The sequence below is a fragment of the Saccostrea cucullata genome, unplaced genomic scaffold (genome assembly GCF_032062105.1).
Source record: "Saccostrea cucullata isolate Sc308-1 unplaced genomic scaffold, CSIRO_AGI_Scuc_v1 ctg5746, whole genome shotgun sequence".
Taxonomy (NCBI): domain Eukaryota; kingdom Metazoa; phylum Mollusca; class Bivalvia; order Ostreida; family Ostreidae; genus Saccostrea; species Saccostrea cuccullata.
Window position 1 is genome coordinate 1 of NW_026918643.1, and position 25,066 is coordinate 25,066.

At 32.4% G+C, this 25,066-nt stretch overlaps 2 protein-coding genes across 2 annotated transcripts; one reads left to right on the forward strand and one right to left on the reverse strand.

Annotated features, from left to right (window-relative positions):
• The first annotated feature begins 8,889 nt into the window (after window positions 1-8,889).
• LOC134269020 (uncharacterized) lies at window positions 8,890-10,879 on the forward strand. The gene is made up of 3 exons (XM_062751246.1): window positions 8,890-9,220; window positions 9,389-9,504; window positions 10,082-10,879. The coding sequence occupies exons 1-3, from the start codon at window positions 8,890-8,892 to the stop codon at window positions 10,877-10,879; spliced, it is 1,245 nt and encodes a 414-aa protein (XP_062607230.1).
• A 1,136-nt stretch (window positions 10,880-12,015) lies between these two features.
• LOC134268990 (fibrinogen C domain-containing protein 1-B-like) lies at window positions 12,016-21,793 on the reverse strand. The gene is made up of 4 exons (XM_062751219.1): window positions 21,653-21,793; window positions 14,207-14,303; window positions 13,357-13,521; window positions 12,016-12,263 (listed from the first exon to the last, which is right to left on the reverse strand). The coding sequence occupies exons 1-4, from the start codon at window positions 21,791-21,793 to the stop codon at window positions 12,016-12,018; spliced, it is 651 nt and encodes a 216-aa protein (XP_062607203.1).
• Window positions 21,794-25,066: the final 3,273 nt, after the last annotated feature.

Here is a 25,066-nt window from a genome sequence, read left to right on the forward strand (position 1 = left end):
ACATCAGAGGTCATGAACTTACAAACCATGAATGAATGAATGAAATGACGCATGCGCAAATTAAACCATAGTAAATAGTAAATAATGATCCTGTGACACTTTTATAATTATTATTACTCCAGAATGCTTTTCTATAATTTTTTTTTAGTTTTTCTATTTATTTTAAATAGCTAAAATCATTCTTGAAATAGATCTACTTGTTAAAGAAATTTTCTGTTTCTGAATGTTATTACCCAAGTGTGAAGAGTTATCGTTCTTTGTACAAATATTCATGATCCGGAAAAATAAAAAATATGGCAGTTCTCTTTAATTCTAGAAAGTTTTATTATACAATTAAATACATTCACCAAAATTGAAATATTAAAGGTGTAAATTAGCAATTTTAAATATTCTGAATTTTTTTTTATTTCAAAGAATATTATTAAAAACTTATTTTTATTCCTCTTATGAAACATTTCATATATATACTTCTCAACACGACATGTTAGTGTAGTAGAGATTGTTCTACACGAGAGTGATAGAGCAGTTGCACATATAGTAGGAGCAGTTGCGTCTATAGTCCCATGAACACAGTTGATGACTACGTGTTCATAGTGGAAGAGAGCAGTGGATATGCAAATATAGTATAATAAATTGTGATTCAGGTGCGAGTTTGATCACAATATGCTGCGGAATTTTGAGTGCTTCGCGTTAACTCTGCAGCACAGAAAATTTCAAACAATGATGAACCATGCGTGCATTTTCAATTAACAATGGTAATTTCCACTCTTATGTCGATACGATATATCCTTGTGGGTTTGGTCGCCTGCGTGGCGCAGTGGTTCAAGCGTCGACGTCTGCTCTAGAGTCATGAAGTAAGGAGTCAATCCTTACGTCGCGGGTTCGAATTCCACTGCGGGACGTGGAGACCGGCCCTTCGGTTGAGACCGTATAAACCGAGGTCCCGTGTCGTAGTAGGTGCTGGCACGAAAAAGATCCCTCCCTGCTCAATGGCCCTTAGTGCCACCGAGTAAAGGACAAAATTTGCAGCTCTCCACCGGCAAATGGTGGCGTCTCCAAATGAGTGATAAATTCTCTAGAGGGACGTTTAACAATATACAATCAATCAATCCTGGTGAGTTTGAGATAAAAGTTACCACAGTCTCACATATTTATTTCATATTTCGATATTTTACTTGAAAAAGACGTTAATGGTAATCTAACCAATAAGCTCTATAATACACCTGATGATTTATTTTTTTTACTTTTTTATCGTCAGCTTCCCTTACTTATACAGCAATATTACTTCAACACATGCATACAGAGTTTATATTATATATCTCAGTTGATTCGATACGCAAGCGTTTGTTCTTCATATAAACAATTTCTTAAACGTGGTAAATTATTGACGAAAAATTTGATGAAACAAGAATATCAACATTCTCGTATAAAATCATTTTAAAAGTTCTAAAATAATTTTAAAAGACCGTGTCAGCAAATACAATTTATCATTGAGTAGAATGCTGACTGACTATCTTCATATTTATTGTTAGTCAATAATTTATACACTGAATTAACGACGGATTTTCCCGTTATTTCCGATCGTTACAGGAAGCACAAGGCGAGTGTGACCGGACGGTAGGGGAAGCTCCCTCCTTTATTGCACCGGATTCCACCTCTGATGTTCTGGGGGTCCGTGTTTGCTCTGCTCCTATTTTGTATTAGTTTATGGACTTTGATGTTGAACACTGTACATTATCTCCACATCCTTCATATGCCACCTATTGGACTGCACCAAACAACGGTCAAAATATCATAATGGTACTTTATCAGGCCAATTGGACTAAACCATTATTAACTCTCAACAATCCGTGGCAAAGTCATTCAGACATTGAGAAATCCAGAGGTCTGTGTGGTTTATCGGTTCTTGTGAGAGTTTTCTGATCTTCCATTTTGTTAAAAGAGATTGCAGAATTTTGCATTAAATTTTAATGGTTCTATTAATGCATGTGCTAGTTTTATTTTCATTTTGTTGTTTTTATATTGTTTTGAAAATTGATCTTATTATAAGTAAGTATATCGAAGCATAAGTTATTAGATTGTTTATTTTATAAGAAACCCAAACTATGTCGGGATTTTTTTTAGTTTGAAATATGACTTTTAAACCCTGACAAATGGCTCCCAGAAGACGAAAGACCACCTTTAAGCAATCGCTTAATGGTAGCTTAATGGTGACTTAAGGTAGGATTCTTCTCTGATTTCTGACTAGATGAAACATTCAAAGTATATTTGCTTATATGTCTTATATATTTAGGTGTAAGGAATTTAAAAGACCATATTTTTTTTTCCTCATCAGAAATGTACAACCTTAAATAGAAATGGTAAACTGTATTTGAAAACTAGCAGGGACTATATTTTTGGCAGAATGGTGGCGTATGAAAATATCTTCTTTTCTGCCTCTCAAAATTATAATAAAGCAATGAATTTAGCCATCATTTTTACACAATCGAAGACTTGGAGAAATTTTCAAATGTAAGTTATATTAATAATGAGGGACTGAACTTTCAAAATATATCAAACAAATATGATTTTTCGAACAAACTAGAACTTTGTTACCTTTTAAACGCTTCCTATCAAAGAGTAGATTTGAGCCAAAAATCCATAAAAAGTATTTTTTCTCTCTTAGTAAACGATCAAAACTTTTTGTTTTTGTATCATTTTGTACATTAATAAGACTACTTTATTATATGTAAAAATAAGAAAAAGTTAAATATAGGAAACATATGAAAATAACTAATATATCCTTAAAAATTAAGAAAAACAGAGAAAATTCGGATTAAACAATATCCAGTTAAATAAATTTTTTATGTAAATTTGGAAAATCATGCTATAGACCTGATATAGTTATATGTTTTTATGCAAAAAGAACAATCATTATACTTTTGAAATAGAAGTAGGTATCACATGATTGGCAACAGTATTTTTTTATTCTAATGTCAAGGAAAAAGATAATGACCTTGACCTGACCTTGCCTCTAATATAAAACGGTCAAATTTAATTTCACTGATACTGTCACTTAATGATATTGTCTTCTTGATTCTGTGAAAATTTCATTAATTTTTAAATATTAGAAATATGAGAAGAATCCTACCTTAATGGTGGCTTAAAGAAGTTAATTCCTTTAAGCCACCATTAAGCTTCAACTTACAGGTGCTTAATGTCCTAACTTCATTAAGCTACCATTAAGCCCCCATTAAGCTGAGCTTAATGGTGACTTAATGGTCAACCCTCATTAAACTTTTACGCATCTTATATAGAAACTTTGAACTAACTTTTAGTTATTTTAATATCATTTACGCAAAATCTATTCCAACTCATAATTCTGTCTCGATCATAATTTCTACGAGTTTTTTGTCAACATGCATAAAATTGATCACTGGGAACAAAGTTAGCTAATAGCCACAGGGGCTTGCTCGAGGTGTCTAATTTTTTCTTAAAATCATTTACAGTGATAATAAATCAAGACATCCTGTATCAGAGCCGTATATTATTTTTAGATAAATCATTATTACATGCGTTGTTTTTATTTTTAGTGTATATGATTTTTAAAAATAAATAATCATTACACACCGTGAGCAAGTCCTTGTGAATTATCTTAAATTTACAATACCAAAAATCAATTTGTTCTTAAAATTATCTATATTCATGAACACAAAATATATATTACTTTTTAAAAACAAAATGGTATTTTTATTTCATGTGTTAAAAGAAACATTCTGCTACAGAATTCACAGGAATATAACTATATAATCTCATGAAAAAAAATCCCTGTCCTTTTTTTTTGGGGGGGGGGGGGCTACTGGTATATAAATGTTTAGTTTTCAAAGATTGACTTTTACCATGAAAAACTTTTTAATGGCTTTTACATCATGAATAATTCTAATCAATTCGTTATCTTTTTTTTTAATAATGCAGCGGTAAGTATCTGTCAAAATCTAGTCGGTCTTAATGATTGTTATTTCAAAATCGATTTTCAGAGGAACGGCCGATCAGACTAAACATGACATCCGACCAGATGTATACACATTGAGAAAGGGGGTAAGATTAACAGATGATCAGTGTACAGTAAACCGACAGGTCAGACAATAGACATTAATTAGGTGTCCCCCCGTCCCCGGTTAACTAACAGGAAACTATACACACACAACGTACACTGACAGATTTTTATTTATGGTCAATTATTTTTAAAAAATTAAATTTAACGCAAGCATATAACAAATTAAAAATTATGATTCACCGTAAAAAATCAATTATTTTGATACCCATTATGATACAAAAAGAATTGAAACTGAATATGATATTCTAAAAAAAAGTTTTTGCAAACGTAATTAACCAGGTAACTCTTACGCGAGGATTGTCACTAAATTGTTGACACAGAAACCGTTAATATCCGCAGTATATTAAAAATAATAGTAGAATCTGTTTTTTCCTCTTTCTTTTTCGCTGATACACATTTGTGTTTTATCTATAATTACATAAATGTAATTTATTTTCAATCATGATTTAATGCTTACATTTCGAAAATTTTCGAATAACAGAGCGAAGAACTTTATCACATTACATCAATCTAAAAGCCGAACTCAGTGTAGAAATATATATTAATGTGTTAAGATCCATAACATAAAATTGTTTATATTTTCATTAATAAATCAATTCAAGACTTTTGGAAATGTTCAACACAAGTCCAAACAAATTTTGAAAAAAATAAAGGTTAAATATTTAATATTTTCAAAATATTATCAAGAGCGGCGATAGCCTAATGGATAAGGCTTCGCTTTTCAATCCTAAGGTCATGGGATCGCGCCCCGACTGAGGCGATTGTTTTTTGGGGGATTTTGAATTTCGTTTTTTTTTCGTTATTTTTACCAAATCAAGATGTAAGCGAACTCTACATTTATAAAATTGATTACAAATCACTATAAAAATAATTTTCACCATATAAACAATATTATCGACTGCGTAATGTGACTTAATGGTGGTTTAATGGTGGCTTAATGGTAGCTTAATGGAGTTTGGGCATTAAGCACCTTTAAGTCTAGCTTAATGGTAGCTTAATGGTGACTTAATGGTGGTCTAAAAGTTACCATTAAGGACCTGTAAGCCACCATTAAGCTACCATTAAGCTACATTTAAGCACCCATTAAGGACTTTGAGTTGGCTTAATGGTAACTTAATGGTGGTGTAAATGTTACTTAAAGGTGCTTAATGGTGACTTAAAGACAACCATTAAACCTTCATTAAGGACCTATAAGCCACCATTAAGCTGGACTTAAAGGGTGTGTTTCATCTTGTGAGATCCAGTTTGATTCAGCAAATATTGATTATATATGAAAGTTTTGTCTTTCAAAATCCAAAAATAAACCCATAAAACACAGTTTCCTAAAATGAAAATATATCTTAGTTCTTGCTATTGTGTTTTTAATTTTGGTTTCATTTTAAAGAATTAATGTAGTAAGTATTTTCACACAGATGCGTTGTCTTTATGAATGGTGTTACCCCTTACGTCAGAGAGAGAGAAAGTCAGCCTCTCAAACACAATGAGAGTGTTAGGAAGGAGTATAGTAACTGTTGTTCTTATATTTTATAGAGTTTTACCATGTTAAAATACCTTTATGCCTTGACCGCATACTTTTCTACATCCTGTTAAAGATGTGTATGCCGTGTTAAACAGTATTTTTGCACAACTGAAACCAAACAAAAATTTCTGAAGTGTGATAAGCTATCAAAAATGAAGCATTCTCGCAAATTCGACGAAATATTATTCGGTATTAACAAAGTACTGGTCGGGAAAAAAACACGATATTCTCGTGTATATTTATAAAGGACTGACGTTTATGTTGGACCTGCGCATGTGCGCGGGAAAAGCTTCACGAGAATCATCAGGTCGAGGAAACTATTTTTTGTGACGTCTGCTCAGCAAGGAACCAACAAGACTAAAAAATCGACCAATCAGTTCATTGTTACTACTCAGTACATAAATACTACATGTGTTTTTCGAACATGCTTGTTTTTTAAATCGCTCTCGGAAAAACGTTGTGCATTTCCCAAACATTTACACGCTTAATGCATTATGTACATTATCATCTACTTATCCCATGCTAACATGTGCATACAAATGAACAATGATTAAAATAAGAGTTTTCCCCACTCTATTGTACAAGTCCGTTTGTTTACAGTTTTCCCGTGCTGTACTGACAGTGAAAAGACAATTTCACGCGAGTATATATTCCTTGGTACAAAAACAGCTAACTCTGAGGTGTGCTCACGTATTGACAATGTTTTCAATGTGTACAACTTCGAAACATACAGTATGCTACTCAATAAACGTTCTACGATCAATGCACATGAGAATTAATATAGAGGTAATTTTCAATTAAACCGTGAAATGTTAAACTATTCTTCCTATTTTTCTAAAACATGTTTCAAAAAAATGTAAATTGGCTTTCCAGCCGTCATTTGAAATCGCATCGTACATTTCCCTAACCCACGGGTTTGTAGTAAAAACGTAGTAGACCATCATACTTTTCGGCTCATTTACGAGATTGGACCATTGTTTGCTGTGAGCTTTCGAGACCACGTGTTCATTTATGTTTCAATAAGAGGCGGTTTAATATGAGACTCGGAGAGAAAATTATTTTTACAAAATAATATTTCATAACTTTTAAAAGTGATGGAGTGGAATTGTCTTAATTGCAGAAATTACATAACTCGTCTTACTTGTCAGACACCACATATATTTATTTCTTTAGCAGTGAAACACTAATACGGCACATATATCTTTAATGTTTTCTATTTCTGAATTGACAAAATATATAGACGAAACATACATGTTAGGTTTGAGAATTATTTAGAAAATTGACTAGTTTTTATTCAATTAATATTTAGGCGAGAGATCGAATTTCCAAGTCCAACTTTTAGGTTGCCACATATTTCAACCGTGCCTTATAAACTTAATTTGACTACTTATTTGTCTGTGTTTCAGACAAAAAGTAAGCAGTCGATTAATAAAGAGGACTCACGAAGGATCTGACCGACTAACTGGGAATGCTAACTCCGGTTAGACACCTGATCACTTCTCTAATGTTTCTAACTGTGTGTTGTTTGCCCTGTTCACAAATTAGTTGGTTTAGATTGATAACTGTTCGTATTCTTCACCTTTTAAAATCTTAATTTATTAATCTTATGGATATAGAAGGGTTCATTACTCCTAGTCAGCACGTCCTGTGATAGAGTGAACACTGGTTGATTTAGGTCTCCACTACTGGTATCTTCACAATACAATCTTTTAATTTTTTTCACAAAATGATAAAACTAGATTTAGGTGTTTACTATGGTCATACGTTACAATAGTTCATTTAAATATCCTACAGTCATTATTACAAGGATTGCTAATTTTGATCTAAACTAGTTCAAATATTTGATTATTTCTGACAAATGAACTGTTCTTGTTATAAAAATTAACTCACATGTAAAGAAATATAAAACTCAGAAAAATCTTTCAACTTTTGTGACATAACGCCATGGAGAGGGTCACGCGACCGTCAATATCACAGGTTCGTGCATGTGCAGAACGGTGGTTGATGTGCATTAAAATTAGGCTACACCTCCTTTTTGTAACCTTAACTGCGCTGCCTATTAATGATTCTGTCATTTACAGCATTAATTTAACCATCTGAGTTAATTTTAGTTTCACTAATCTGAATCAAATTTCATTTTGAATATATGCTCTGAACGGTAAAAATGTTTCAGACACGAATTTTACTTTTGCACTTCGTCGCTTACCTCCGGTAAAGTTTTACTTTGGCTGTTGGTTGGTACACAGACGATGAACCAGTGCACAAATAATCGTCTCATGGTAAGTTATTTACAAAATGTGTATGATACGTGACAAACACAAGTTTTTTACGCCAAATTAGTAATATGAAATTTACTTTACTTTGAAACATTTCATATACCTCTATAACAAAAAAAATAAAGTTTTTTTTAACATGAAGTTGATTCCACATAATAAATCTAAAACTATGCTCTGCATATCATTAGACGACTGCCTCTTCGATATAAATATAACTCGGAATTTTTTGTCTTTGCTCCTTTATTAGCCGGTCTGTTTTTTATATTCATATAATAGAAGATTTATTCAAAACCTCTACTTGAGAATAGAAGAATACTTGATGTGGCCTTAAAGTCGACATTTAGATAGAACAGCTAAGTTTTACTTTCATTCATGCGTCGATTAGGTACAGATCATTGTGCTTAGGGAAAAAAACCTAATATTCTTTCACATCTGATTCTTCAATGGATGTTACACCGACCCCCCAAAAACGGAGTACAACAAAGTTTAGATTTGGGTCCACTTTTATTTTCTATTTATATATTTATTTTTCTGTACAATTTAACATATGGAGAAAACGAACAGTATTCAAGATCAAAAGTCCACAAAACTCAGACTTCCAAAACATCAGTTAAAGTCATCAAGTTTATCAAAGAGTTTGGTGTTAGATTACCATTAACTTTTTTTTTTTAAGTTTAAAATATCCAAATATGAAACGTATGTGTCAGACCCTGTGGTATCTTCTATCTCAAGCTCATCAGGATAAATCGTATAAGCATGGAAATAACCATTGTCGATTGACAATAAGTCGTCGTTATATCTAAATTTCGAGCTGAAGGCCATATAGCAAGTGTTTTTGTCTAAAGGCCGGTTTACACGGTAATACAAGTTGTATACAACTTGTCGTATACAACTTTTGTAATATGTTACCTACCTGTACACACGGTAAAACAGGTTTATGTTCAATTCTTTGTTATGCAAACAAATAAAACGCCCTTATAAGGTTCGATTTAATCGACATGGAAACATTGGAAGAGGAACAATGTGTTATTTTAATCTGTATCATCATCATCATGTCTGCATTACATTTGAGCCAACAAAGAAGGGGGAGACCTTGGGTAAGGCAGTGGATTGGGAGGAGGGACAACCTTGGTGCATACCATGCACTCATTGCAGAGCTCAGGAATGAAGATCCTTCGTCTTTGAAGAATTTTCTGCGAATGGATTTTGCAACCTTTAATGAGCTTCTCCAGTGTGTCTCGCCATTGATACAGAGGAGAGATACCCTCATGAGAGATGCAATTTCTCCTGCAGAGAGACTTGCTCTAACCCTGCGTTTTTTGGCCACTGGTAAAAGGAATTAATATGTAGCTAGCATACTGGTATTACGAATTAGTAATACATATATTGCTTAAAAATAAGCTTGCATTCATTGATATATATATTATATAACATATATTTTATCACTGAGTTGGATTAACCAACTCTTTTCAAACAATTTACTTATGTTTGTTTCAGGTGATAGCTATCGCTCTCTCGAGTATCTTTATCGCATTCCTGTATCTACAGCCTCTACGATAATACCAGAAACGTGTATTGCAATATATAACGCTTTGAAAGAAAATTACTTGAAGGTAATACGCTTTATTTCATATGAAATGCTGTTTTTTTTTATTGTCGTATATGCGACAAAAAGCAACATTATTAAAAGTAATTGGAAGCATTGCCTGATGTTTCTACATCATAAACACACGGATTCCAAAGTGGTATGCGCTGTTTAATTACATTTTGAGGGGACACATTCTGTTGTATTTGAGTAAATTCACTTTGGGATTGACTTTGTGCAACGTCGTCTTTGTCTTGAGCTTCAAATATGACGCGCTGTAATTTGATTTTCACTTCGTTTTTTATGCTCTTTGATTTTATTTTCTCTAGCTCATTTGCCAAATACGTAGCAAAAACATGGTCTTCTTTTTTATTTTCTGTGACAATGCTTACTGGAGCTGTAGCTGTGTTTCTGTTCTTGATTTTGTTGAGAACATCTACGGCTTCAGACATCACCGCCAAAGCTCCTGTAGATTTTCTCTTTTTGCCCCTCCCCTCATCTGAACCACACGTTTCTTTGGATTCTTCATCATCTTTCTCCACTGAACTGCAATCCTACATAAGAAACATACGATGTGTACATGTATAAATGTTTTTCTATTTCAGATCCCACAAACACAACAAGAGTGGATGGCTATTGCGAATAGTTTTGATGAACAATGGGACTTTCCCAATTGCATTGGCGCTATTGACGGAAAACATGTTTTGATTAAGTGTCCAACAGGGAGTGGTTCAACCTACTTTAATTATAAAAATCAGTTTAGTATTATTTTGTTAGCATTAGTTGATGCTGATTATAAGTTTTTATACGTGGACGTTGGAACTAATGGAAGAGCCAATGATAGTGGCATTTTGGCAAGGTCTGCCTTGATAGAAATGATAGAGAGTGGCAATATGAATTTACCGCCTCCCCGCCCACTTCCTGAGCGTCATTTAGAGGTACCATTTGTCATTGTAGGTGATGATGCCTTTCCTCTTAAACCTTATCTTATGAAACCCTTCCCCAAAAGACAATTAGACTTAGAAAAGCGTGTATTTAACTACAGACTGTCCCGGGCAAGACGGATTGTTGAAAATGCATTTGGAATTTTGTCTAGTCGCTTCGGTATTTTCCAAAAGCCATTGTCATTTGATCCTGACAAAGTCAAGATTTTTGTTTTAGCGTCTTGTGTTCTGCACAATTATCTGAGATCGAAGGATTCAGCGAGACAAATATATACACCGGAAGACATGTTAGAGGAATCTGACAAAAGATGCAGCACTGAAATGGTAGGTAGCTGTTTGAGGGGTATTACTCAGCAAGGTGGCAACAGATGCAATTCTGATGCAAGATCTGTGAGAGATGAGTATTGTGATTATTTTAATACCAATGGCAGTGTTGAATGGCAATGGGATTTATCATAAACTTACCAAATTGCTGACAGATTTTCTAGGTGTTATCTGTGGTCTCAGAAATGCGTCCAGTGAGTCGAAGTACATCCACTTGCTCTTGTACAAATCATCGGTACTTGCTCCACTTTTTGTACTCTTGTTTATTTTTGCCAGTTCCCTAGCGTAATAGGATCGGAGATGTTGAAGCTTTTGATTAATTTCTAAAACTATAAGAAACAAACAACTGAATCATGTTCAATAAAACTAAATACGGGCACTAGTATAATTATGTTTTCTTCTTTGAATTATGCTGAATATTAATTATAAAACAGGTATTAGTATGGTCGGATGAATAGATGCGAACAACTTCCTCCCACCCAATTACTATAAAAATAAATAATGCATCATAATAGTTTTTGATAATTCAATAAATCATATTTGTGATTTTTTTTATTTTTTACAATATATTTACAATCATACCAGTAAATTTTCCATGCATTCCTTCGCTGACTCTTTCCAGCGCTCTTTGTCTAAAATCTTTTTTGGAATAACTGGGGGTACTTATGTCCCATAGGTCACTTTCCCCTTGATAGAGAATTATCAAATCGTCCATTTCCTCCTTACTCCAAGTACAAAGTTCTTTTTTCTTGGAGCACGCCATATCTCATGTACAGGTACACGTATAAAGAGGTTAAAGTATTCTTTAAAATAATGATGTGGTTCGTGAAGCATAAATAGATCAACCGAATCCCAGGCCTCTGATTGGCCAGAGAAAAAAAATCTCATACAACTTGCTGTATAGAATAGAGACACTTTCTATTCGAACGCGTGGAATATATGATTTCGGGGAGCTTTAAATTCCGTGTAATAGCGGCGTACACACGGTGACATTTTGCTGTATACGACAAGGTTTAAACAGCTCGCTTTACCGTGTAAACCGGCCTTAACGAAACAAAAGTGTTTGATTGGTAGATCTCAACAAGCCAAAATGCATAACTCATTTTTGACCACTTTGGTACACAGAAACTTATTATTCTAAGACGACGAAAAAAAAATTATTGTTTGTACTGAGTAAAAAATGAATCGTGTAGAAATGCTGTACTCATGTTTTTATTAAACGTTAAGTATCAATATCTGTATAAATACCATAGGTCTGTTAATACTTAAAGTTATTTTGATCTTATCATCATCTTTGACCGTTTTAATGCTTTCTGTTTAGAGTCCTTCCATTTTCTCCATACCATGTGTTCATGACCGGATAATTCAGTCTGTGCATACTTTCCATTAAGCTTGGCTTGGTAACAGAAATTAAACCACCAGGCTCCATACCATGCTCTGGCACAGTTACCAGCGCCCCCGTCATTGTCCTGGTCTTTAGTGGTAAATTTCATACTATTGTGATCAGCCAAACCGTCACCTAGAACATAAAAAACACTGAAGTTTACTAATCATTGAGAAAATATCTATGACGTAATGTAATACTAGCGACCATTGTAGTCATCCGAGTCTAGGTCTTCATGATATACCATTTAATGAGTCATCCTCTGTTCTCTTTTTCGAAATTGAATGTATAAATGTTTTTTTGGCAAAAAATATCTGAAATATGATAGATGTGTATACGATGTATATGTAAATTTGAAACTCGATTCCACAATCTTGATGAAAACCATCTATTCGTGATTTCGAACCTCACCTTGTACTGCAATACGTATATATACGTTACACTCTATGCATTTTCCTTCATTTATTGTCGATATAAAAAGGCATTTAGAAGGTGGTGGTGTTGGGGATAGTGGTCCCCCATGTATTCTGTTTTATTTACATTCTGGTTCTTTTCCCTGCTTTTTCTAGCTGTAAGGTCAAGCAATAACAAACTCCACAGTTTCACCCCAGACTCACCCATTTTCGACAGATTTGATTTTTTGCTTGTAATGTTCTTCATAATCTTTCGGGGAAGTTGACCCCTCCCCTCCTACTTACTTTTTGAAGCGTTACTAATATTAACATGTCGATATTGACATTATCATATCGGTATCGATATTATCATTTCGGTATCGGTATTACCATATCGATATCATATCACTATCGATTCTGACTAGAACCATAGATTTGAAATACTGGATACCATATGTGAGGTAAAGTGTAATGTCGATGTTGTCGATATTGACAATTCCATGATGATATCGTATTGATACCGATTCTGATATAAATAATTTATTTTAAGAATTGAGTTATAACATAGTTATACAAAGCAATATTGCTGATATCGAAAAGATCGATGTCAGAGAGAGAACTTAACAAAAAATATTAAGGTTTATCAACAGAATTTATAGAGACACAATATCGTGGATGTTAATAGTGAGGAAAGTTTCGTAAAACATGAAATATTCTATTATACACACATGTACAAAGAAATATCTTAACAAGCTATAAAAAAAAGTATTCGGTCGATATTGCAACTGCATCATATCTTGAACGTAACTCATACATCGGCAGATCACACAACTCACCCGCTGTTCCACTGTATCCAGACACTGTCAGAGTATATTTATTGTCTTCATCCCCGATGTAAAAATTGGTGTACACTGCATAGGCCTTTTGTCCGTTATGCCTCTGGAGATCAATGCGGAGATTTTTGTCTTTATCCTTTGTTAAGGCATGGATTGCATCATTCCCTTTGGAAAAAGGTTTTGTACATTAGATAATTTACAAGCTTAAAAACGTCTCTTCTTTTTTTCATTTCTTTTTTTATGCAAAAACTACTGTCTGTGTATTATATAAATCACACTCGTACGGACTTTATGTCACAAATGGTTCAATGCGCAAAAATAAGCTCTACGTATGAACAATTTCTAAAAAGAGGTAAATTAATGACAAACAAGATGATGAAACAAGAATATAAGCAGTCTCGTTGAAAGTTATCATTTCGAAAGTTCTATGGTCGATAGAATTACCTTGACAGCAAATTTATCATTGACGGACGTTCTTTATATCAATTGTTAAGTCCATTATTTCTGCATTCAATTGACGACGAATTCTTCAGTAATTTCCCGATGATGAAAGGGAGAACAGCGGATGTGACCGGTCGCCAAGAGATGCTCACTTCTCCATGGTAACTGATCCCAACTCTGATATTTTGTAGGTCCGTGTTTGCTCTGCTCCTATTTTGTATTGTTTATTGAATTCTGTTTGTTATCTCCATATCTTTCATTACATAATTTTTAACAACGGGATTTGGGATGATACCTGGTTAGTTCATTTTATACCTAAATCGACTCCGCCTCGCCGGGTATGAAATTTACCAACCAGGAATGATCCCGAAAACTGTGACTACGACAATATGTAACTAATAATACCTACCAATCCAGTGGTTCTTAGTGATATTTCCAAATCCTTCTTTATACTCTGTCCATGTCCTGTAAAAATCCACGTCACCATCTTCTCGCCTCTGAATGACCTGTATACATTGATTGATATATCAATGTTGTGTTTCTTTCAAAAATAAACATCGACCACTATGTTATACTGTAAAATCACATTATTTCGTAGGGTCAAAATTTCGTGGTTTAAGCAAAGATCTCTTGGTTTGTTTGGATTTGAATTGTTGAAGAATATGCTGAGAAGTTATGTATGTCACATTTTAAATTTCGTTGGGACAAGAATTTATGGGTTTCTTCATACCTCGAAAAAAAGGAAAATTAACCCCCACGAAAACTTGTGATTTCACAGTATGTAAAGTTCCAAATAATAAGAAGAAATGCCATTATATACTAATTTTTACAAATATGTGATGGGACGAAACAGATTACTGGGTAATGTAACATTGTTTGCCCAGCTATGATTAATTGTCATTGTGTAAAATAGTTAAGGAACCAGATCTAAAAGAGAAATTTGTGGACAGTTTGTTCTCTTACACTAAGTACCGTAAATCTCTGAGTCGCAATTAAATTGTCCTTTGTTTTTTATGTCAGAGCTCATCCCTCAATGATTGGTGTATATTATAATCAAGAAAACAAAGTTGCGTTTCGACTGAAATTTGTCATTTAAATCATTTTCATGATAAGTTCCAACATCTGAAACTGTCAAAGATTTTTATAAAGTTGAAACATTTGTGCAGCGGAAAGGGCAAAAATTACCATAATGAGAAAACAAACAATTATTTTGATTTTAATGACCATTAAAACTTAACAAGTGATAAAGAGGATAAATATTAGACCTTTTAGCAGATCAAATATACATTAAAGCAAATCCAACGACCACGTACGAAACAAATGACTGCCGTCACGAAAAAAGGGCCCTTAAGGTCAAATTTTCACAAATTGACTTTTTGGTAAATTTTGATAGCCGGACTCTTTCTGAATGCAAATATACATAAATTTTGAAAATATCTCACTTTTTCGATATTTTATGAGCATTTTAGTGAGGCGCTTCAAAAAATAACTTTGACGTTACTCACTGAAAACGAAATGACGTCGCCTGCGTTTTATTCAAATTTCAAAAAATCTTAAAATCACGTGTTATTTAAATAACCTCAATCGTTTTGAGCATTTAAAATATGAGAAAGTATTTATTATTTTTCCTCCAAGCGACTAGTATTTAACTATTCCTGAGGGATTTCGTATGTTATTACTATTTCCATGCTTATTTTAGAGCAGATCTAGTAATTCGTAAAAGGGAGGGGGAGGGGGGGGGGGGTCTAGACAGAATATAGGAACGCTTTATAACATAATCAGTAGGTAAATAATATTTGTTTAAATCCATAAAAATCATTCTTTTTTTTATCAAATAATCTAATTCAAGTTTTATATAAAGAATTTGTAACACTTAAAGATTAAAAGAAATATATACATAGATAGAGAATCCCATGCAGAAGGACACCACGAGCAAATAGGGGCACCCCTCGCAAAAAGAACATCGATCCCGATAATAAAAAAAAACTTGTGAGACATTATCCACTCTCAATCACACACGCAAGTAACTTTCTTCTGTTACTATAATAAAAAAAAAACACCATAAATTTTCTGTATCACCAAAAATTCAATTGAGAAAAAAATTCAGATACGCTAGGATATGTAAACTTGTTTTTAAAAACGTTTATTGCTTTATAAACATTCATGAAAAAATTCCCTTCTTCCATGCAAGCGGATTTTAAATTTTTTTTTACGTTTTTGAACATTTTATTTAAAAATTAAAATGTTTAAAGCTCTAGGTTTCCACTGTGTATACAATTCATTTTCGTCGCCTGTCTTAGTTATGGAGTAGAAACGTGGTAGTAAATTGGCAAATAAAGGACAAATGAATTATATACCTAAAATTGAAACTTTCTTTGAATTCATGCCTCAAATATAAACCGTCTTTTGACTTCTTATTTTTTTTCAAATTAAATCACAATAAAAATCGGTTACAAATATTTCTGCTCATTTACCTTTTTTTAAAATATATTTTGTGGCACCTGTACCCTGTTTCACATGAACACAACATTTGTATTTTTCTAACAAGGGCCGCTTCTTTTATCTCAAAAAAATATCTATGTATAATATTGTATAATTTAATAAAAAAGATGGCAATTGTGCTGTTCTTGTCTCTTTTTATTATATTTACACTAAACGGTCTTGACTTTTCTGTGCGAAATTACATTTCCATATTAAGATTTTGACGAAATCTATTTGAAACTGAAACTGAATGTATACTTAGTGGAGCCTCATTTATCCAGATGCTTTGATTCCTAGTCAATTTGCCCGGATATGTGAAGCGTCCTGATACCGGAATTACCAGTTAATAAAACTTTCGTCCCGATGAAAAATCGTTCGGATACATCCAGATATCTGGCTTCCGGATATCTGAAGGTCCACTGTATTTTTACGCAAGAACGGCAGGCCCTTAGGAAGCCATTTCAGTTGGGGGAGCTATATTTTTTTTCAGTTGTACATGTAGGCACTTTCAATCACCAAATTTTCCTTGACAAGCGAAACAATTTTTCACGGCCACGAACGGTCATCTACTTAGTATTCATTTTCCTCCGTGAATGGCTAATCAACTTGATATAAGCTTTTCAAAATTTCGATGCGATTGTCTTATCCAATGATGAACTATTATGTACAACATACCTTAATGCTTTTTGTCTGAGGCGATGCTGTTAATTAAGTAAATATTATACCGCTCTAATCTGACTCTCTTTCGCTGAAATATTTACTTAGGCGGACCATTTTTTTCTAGTTGTTACATTCAGAACATACCAAACATATCCCTAAATAAAAACATTTGACTCGTGCCTTCGCCTGTCCCCACACTAACTCCTTTGAAAAATTTGGGGGATGGTTAAGCCAGAAAAAATAAATAAATTTACCTTAAAAAAGGGGGGTGTCGAAACTCGAATCCAATTTCGCCGTTGGGCAGAAAGGGGGGTGGGTAGGTGCAAACTTCTTTTAGTATCAAATTTTCTTAATCAAACATAAGACACTGCCTTATTCTTTAGCCCTATAGTGCACGAATTTGACTATACTACAACAAAGAGTGTGTATGTGTGTGTGTGGTGGTGATGGTGTGTGGGGGGAGGGACTTTCAATGTAAACTCCACCCCCTACCCCGTTGCTACTTGCTGCGATTGTAATGATCAATATTTTCTTTAAAAGAAGAAAAATTTGTGTTTCTTTATTAATTACTTTCCGTAGGGTCATGTAAGGATTACGATATAAAGTCTTATCTCGATTTCAACGGAACTTTAAGAAATTAATGTCAAGATATGCGGGGTATTTTGATACATGTATCAGAGTTGAAGATTTCAACGCAAAATGTGGTTTATTTATTTCATATCAAGAATTCAACAGTCAGTTATATAATAATATTTCACGCTAATTAAAGTTTTTAAAGATTTTAAAAATGTTCATAACTTTTGGAAATTATAATTTGTTACATACTTTTTGCTCTTTCGGTGAATGTATTCTCAAGAGATTTTAGCCATATATATGATATCCGGAAATTCGTACGTCTTTTTGCTTAATCTATAGTTTTATTTTTCCTTTTGGTTCCTCATTCATATTATCATTGTCGATGTAATATTGTTCATTTCTTCAACATTGGGTATAATGCTTTTGGGAAAAGTCTACAGTAGCTGTATTTAATTTCTTAACATATTGCAAAATAGGCTCCAGTTGATTTTCATTCAATCATTTCATCGGAACAATTTCAGAAATTTGAAACAAAAATAATTTCTACCATGCAATTCTTTTGAATGTATTTATTTGATCATTTTAGATTAGTATTTGAAACAAAATTTAATTTAACAAAATTGTGACATCCCTATCATCCGTATTTTTTTCCCCTTATCATTCTCTATTTAGTAAAAGGTAAGTTATTAAAACTAAAAGTAAGTTATTTACTGTTGATGTAGGTTTGGATCTCCCATGTTACCAGTATCTTTATCTAATAAAAGAGGGAATATGTTTTTTAGCTTAACATTTACCGGTCTTTTTATCCGGAGATTTTTGTTTGGCTTGGTTTCTTACCCCCCCCCCCTTTAAAAAAATAATAAAATCGACAGTTCATCGAAGGCTGGCCATCGGGGTACATCAGTGTAATTAACTATGGATTAAAATTAAAATGACTAAATACATTCTGTATGTTTTACATTATTACATTATGGTAAAATATATATTTACAGGGGAAAAGTAGCTCTTATAAAAACGGTAATTACTATATGTGCATAGACCTCTCGCTCGCTCTTCTCTCTCTCTCTCTCTCTCTCTCTCTCTCTCTCTGAAAAAAATATACTAGTCTAGTACATGGAATATACCTTTGATATTGAGACTTCTTAACATGAATTCAAATTAAAGTATTCTTAAATTGCCCAGAAAACAAAAAAAAAAAAAAAACAAAAAAAAAAAAAAACAGCATCTTCAATTTTGTCATGCATAGACATCGTTTTAATCGCTGTTCCAGAGCTAGCAATTTGTGCATGTCCAATGTCCCGTATATCAGCATCAAGTTAAATATTTGAACAAAATTATGAATAAATTTACGTACTAAATTGTAATAATATCATATACCTATTAAAAAAAAGTCCGCATCAAGCTTTACATTTTTGTTACACTTTGAAATTCAATTTTATTTCTTGTTTACAAAATGCAGTCAACAAAAATTACTTCCGTGTTTACAATACCGCGACTTTGACGTCGTTTTCTGATCATTGTGACGTCAAAAGATAAGTGCCCTTTTCTCATGACGGTAGTCAAATATATATGAATGCAAAACGAATAATCATCGTTGCAGAACGAACGTGCTTTAACACACTACAAACGAAAAAAAACTAAACAAACGTGCAAGAGGTAAAGCTAGTCTTCCCGACTCCCGGCTCCCGAATGTCCCGAAATTTTGGTTTTGGGGCGCTTTTTTTTGGTCGGTGCACAGTTCTAAACTCTTCAAACTTCTCAGGTAAATTTTGTAGGTTTACATGAATTTATTACTATGTAAAAAAAAATTAACAGATTTGCGTATTTATTTAGAAATCAGCAGTATCACCTGCAAAAATTATAAATGCGAAAACCACTGAAAAACTTTGTAGAATCGCGATTAAATACAACAAATTGAGGTTCAATGTTTTTTTTTATATAAAATAAAAGAAAACCTCAATTACATGCCAGATAATTTGTATGCACAAAAACTCTACACATATTTTTTTCTTGTAGAACTCTTTGCCACATAATGTTCGTGTTCCCAGGCTCTACAGCGTGAACGTGGCTATACCTCAGAGTCCCCCTTTAATATTTTCCCCTTCTTTTCTTTTTGGTTAATTTATCTTAAAAACTTCAACTGGAAGAAAAGAATTTACATAAAATGAAAAAAAAAATCTCATTCTCCTGACGGATGTTTTAATTTTGTTGTTGTTACATAAATTGATTTTCCTCAATTCTTTAAACATTACAACCAGCCATTATAAAAACTTAACTTTACAGTAACACCTATCATATAACTGTTGCAGGGGTGGTTTATATATACAGGATGAAAAGATAACCAACTCCTGTCTAGGGTTCATATTCTATAATATTGATGCTCAAAGTAGGAAAATAAATGAATTGCCCCATAAAATAAAACAATAACAATCACATGAAATAACAACAAATGTATACATTCTATTTTCCTTACTTACTTTGATGTACAAAAAATAAATATCAGTTAAGAGTTATCTCTCTTAATTTAAATATTTAGCATATAAATAAATCACTGTATAGTCTTTACACACATATTTTACAATCACATTTCAATTAATGTAATGATATATATAATTATTACTTTAAAATATACAAAAGGTAATATATGCTTATTACCTCTCTATGGGACAAGGCCCATTCCATAAAACACCAAAAACTACTGGATGCTTCAGCTTACATATTATCTAATAACAAATACTATGAACTGTACTATACATAATACAATACTCGTGATTCAAATAAATATATTCTCTGAGATGAAATACTGAATATTTAGTTTTCATTCATAATTTAAACTTTTGTTCTTCTTTCAAACAGTGATCTTAGCTAAATATAAATATTATAAAGATATAGAATGTTAATAAAGTAAATACTTACTACCAGGTCTGGTCTTAAGGTCTCAAGTCTTTGAAAGTCTTAAAATTCTTTTGTCTAAATATTCTGTAAATTTTAACACTGCCAACCTGGCCAAAACCTCTAAGTAGTCTCTCTGAGAACTACTCAGAACCACAACCAATAAAAAGACAGAACCCCAAAAGAATAACCTTAACCTTTATTGCTCACAGGTAAAGGGGTGGATCTAGGTTTTGTATTGAACTATGAAACCTTATTTAATTTCATTTATATCATTAATAGTATTATTTATTCAATATTGTATGATATATAATGTATAATATATACTGCTATATAACGGGCACGTAGCAACATCTCCATTGTTTTACTATTTAAAATGTTCATTGAAAAGCCGGTTGCTCCCAAATCCCCACCCCACCCCACCCCGCCCCCCACTATTTGTAAGAGTAAGAGTCGAATAATGGTAATGTAGCATATTAGGAAGAAAATTTGGTACTGAAAGAAGTTTGGGCAATTTCCTTTTAATTTCCCCCTTTTTTGCTTGTCAAGTTTTTTTTTCAGGTAGTTTTAATTGTTTTTTTTTTTTTTTGGTTGCCCCTTCTTGAAAACGATGCTACGTCACTGTATAACAATGCAAGACTGTCATTTTGCATGGTTTTACCATAAGTACAATGTCAGATTTAGCTATTGTTATGATAATCTTGATAGAAATCTTTTCTGAAATCAATCATTTTGATGTTATGATTTTTTTTTATAGAATTGATTAAAAATTATCATTTTTTATTAACACCAATAATTTTCACTGAAATACTAACGTTTTTACACATTAATAAATTCGCTTAAAAATAGAAAATGTGCCTGAAAAATTTAAAGAGTTTCTGTGCACCGACCAAAAAAAAAAATAATCCTGGACCGGCGGAAGTCGGGAAGACTAGATTTACCCCTTGCACGCTTGTTAAGTTTTTTTTCGTGTTTTATGTACTTTTATTCTGCAAAAATGATCGTTCGTTTTGTATTCATATTTGTTTGTTACATTCGTGGTCGTTGATTTTGCTTTAATGTATATTTGTTCTACAAAAAGGGCTGTTGATGATGCATTGTATATCATTTGTAACGTTTTTATGGTCATTGATGTTTGTTTTCTCATTATGGTATTTTTTACCCTTTCCACTGTCCATAGAAACAGCCAATTTAAAAAATATTAAGTAATCGGTAATAATACAAAAAATGAAGAAAAACTACTCACTGTCCACCCTCCTCCATCTGTCGTCATGTCACAGTAGACCTCTCTTCGGATGTCAGGGTAAATAACGTACACACCGTCTTGTCCTCTCTTGTTTGGGTCTCTTTTCACAATATCTGAACAATCTTCAGTAGCTGATTGCATTACGCACATTTTCAGGCACAAATGATTTAAAATTGGATGTTTGTTGATTTTTAACAAAATAGACGTTTAACAGAAATATCATTTTGATCCTTTTACAATATTCTTACAGAAACTGAGGCTATAGCAATTAAAATCGGGATAGAAAATATAAATACATGCATAAATAATTAAATATATAGTCATGTCAAGGTAAATTAATCTGTTCAATTAGGAATTAATTTAAATTCCGTCAGGATAACGAATCTTGAAGACAAAGAAAATTTACATTATTTGGAAAATGTGCGATAAGAGTGATTGATTGATTGTATTTTGACTTACGTCCTGGAATGGGGCCATAAACCTAAGACAAGCTCACTTTTGATCTTAGTCTCACTTTTTCCAAAGGAAGAAATAGGGGAAAATTGAGACTGAGATCAAAAGTAAGCTCCTCTAAGCTTTATGGTCCCTAGTCCAGCTTGGGAAGTCTTCACTCAAATAAAGACGTCACAATTTACCGAAAAAAGGCTTTAAATTTAGACTTTACTTTGCACTCAATGCCTTTGAGCAGACAGGTTTCTTTATCGTAAAAACACCAAACGTTACATAAGTCCTCGATTTTTAAGGTCTAGTCCGAATTACTTACAACTTTTAATTTAAGAGCACCGAGTGATGGCGATGAAACAGTTACTATTAATTTTTCCGACTTATGTGCATCACTTTTTTCCCCACCGAAAGAAAGTGTAATTTAAGCTTAACTTTAAAAACATTTGTTCCAATAAGTTTACTTGACGTTATATTTTACCCTCTAAAACAGGAACACATGTACTAGCGATACAAATTTCATCCTCAGTACAGGTAGGATTCAGACAGTTGCCCACAAAATGCTAGAATTAAATAAAAAAAAACAACTTAGAGTTTAAATTAATAAAATATCATTAAATTCAGTCTCATGTAAATGTTAACATCTCCTTCATATTGTTGGAAAATTATTCCGTTGGACATGAAAGGTTGGGCCTTTAATGATTTGAATACTATTATTCTTGAAGAAAAATCTTGTGTTTAGCCGGCATGTCTTTTCTTCTTGTATCCAATCCACTGAGCGACACAACTGAAACTTGGAACAAACCATCATACACATTGCAATGTCAGCATTTGTCAAAGGGTTAAAACCTGGAAGTGATGAATTTTTAAAATTGCTAATAAACAGAGTTTTTGGGTCGAATGGATCGGAACACTGAGTATAGCATATCCGTAACAAAGCAAGAAATTGACCAATACGGTAAAAACTGGTCATCTTCAACGGATTACAGATATTTATAATCACAAATTATATTCTAATGTAACATTTTATGTTTTTTTTCTGAAATATATACGGCAGTCTTAAAGGCCTGCCTATTTCAGATTGATGAAGTCTCCCATGATAATTTATATTGTAGCATTGCTAAAAAATCAAAACCTTTTATTTATTAAAATTTCAAAAGCTTTGAGTGAATTGGGGAAAAAATCCAATTAAGTTTATAAAAAATTCATGAAAAATCGAAACATCAATATATTTTTATCTTTGTGTTTATCACAATTAGTGAAAATAGATTTTTTATACCTTGGCTTTATTTCAGGTTTAATACTATAAAATGCCATCTCTTGAGAGGTGACACATTAACATATATTATCTGTAAGCACCAATCATTTACTTAAGGACTTGGAAACGACATCTCTCCGATTTTCATAAATTTTGCATGACAAGTACAAAACCAAATGTTTCACACATTCACCTGTTTGCAATGGAAATGAATTAAATGTGGCCATTTTTGACCAAATGAAAACATGATAATTTAAGAAATGAAAAAAAAATTATCTCTATATATTGAACTCAAACATAAATCATTGTATCATAAGAAAGCATCAACTGTTAAGATGTACAAGGCATATATATTTATTTCAGAATGAACCCTACTCTAAGAAAAAGGTCCTGAAAATGATATAGTTTTTTAAACTGTGCAAAATAAGATTTTTTTATTTTTTAAGAATTTTAAGGAAATTTTTCAAACTTTCAGTGTGCTTTCATACGTCGTGATTATTAATGTTTTCTCATTTTGAAAAAAATTAGCGTGGGATCTCAATGCTATTTTTATGTCTCTATAAAGAGAAATGATGCTTTAGTATTTCAGAAAATCTGCGTTATCGAATTTACGCAGAGTTTAAGATTGAATTGCTAGGTTATTAGGATAATAACTAACACTTCTGTCACCAGTAATCTTACTAAACAGAGCTTTATACAAAACTTTTGAAAATCTGAACTGCAAATCTTCTAATGTTATCTACGGAATAGAATGCAGTTTACACGTTTATGATGATGAAACAAAGGGATTACTGAAGATATCCTCTTCTCTTGTTACTGACTGACAAAATGAATTATTCAAAGTTCATTTGGTTAAATGTTTAATATATATGTATATTTAGGTGTAAGGGATTTTAAAGACGTTATTTACTTTCCTTATAACAATTATTTTTTGCGAAATGGTGGCGTATGATCTTTTCTGTCTTTCAAAATTCATATAGAACATTGATTTAGTCATAACTTTTACACATTCTAAGACATGATGAAATCTTTAAACGTAAAATTAATTTATAATAAGGTACAAATGTTCCTAAATTTTTTAAATAAATATGATTTTTTTTTTTCAAACAAACTAGAATCATATTTTTATAAGCTTCCAATAGGAGTACGAATTAAAGCCAAAAAAATGTGAAAGTATTTTTTCTCTCTTGGTATTTAACAATCAAAACTTTTTGTTTTTGCATCAATTAGAATCTTTATTTGATGAATTTACGATATGTAAAAGTGAATTAAATAAAGGAAGGATATAACAGTAACTAATATATTCTAAAAAAATTTAGAAAAAACGGAGAAAATTCTGATAGTTTATATTGTAGCATTGCTAAATAATCAAAACACTTTTATTTATTAAAATTTTAAAAGCTTTGAGTGAATTGGAAACGAAAATTTCAGTTAAGTTTATAAAACATTCATGAACAATCGAAACATCAATAAATTATATCTTTGTGTTTATCACAATTAGTGAAAATAGATTTTTTATACCTTGGCTTTATTTCAGGTTTAATACTATAAAATGCCATCTCTTGAGAGGTGACACATTAATATATATTCTCTGTAAGCACCAATCATTTACTTAAGGGCTTGGAAACGACATCTCTCTGATTTTCATAGATTTTGTATGACAAGTACAAAATCAAACTTTCACACATGCACCTGTTTGCAATGGAAATGAATTA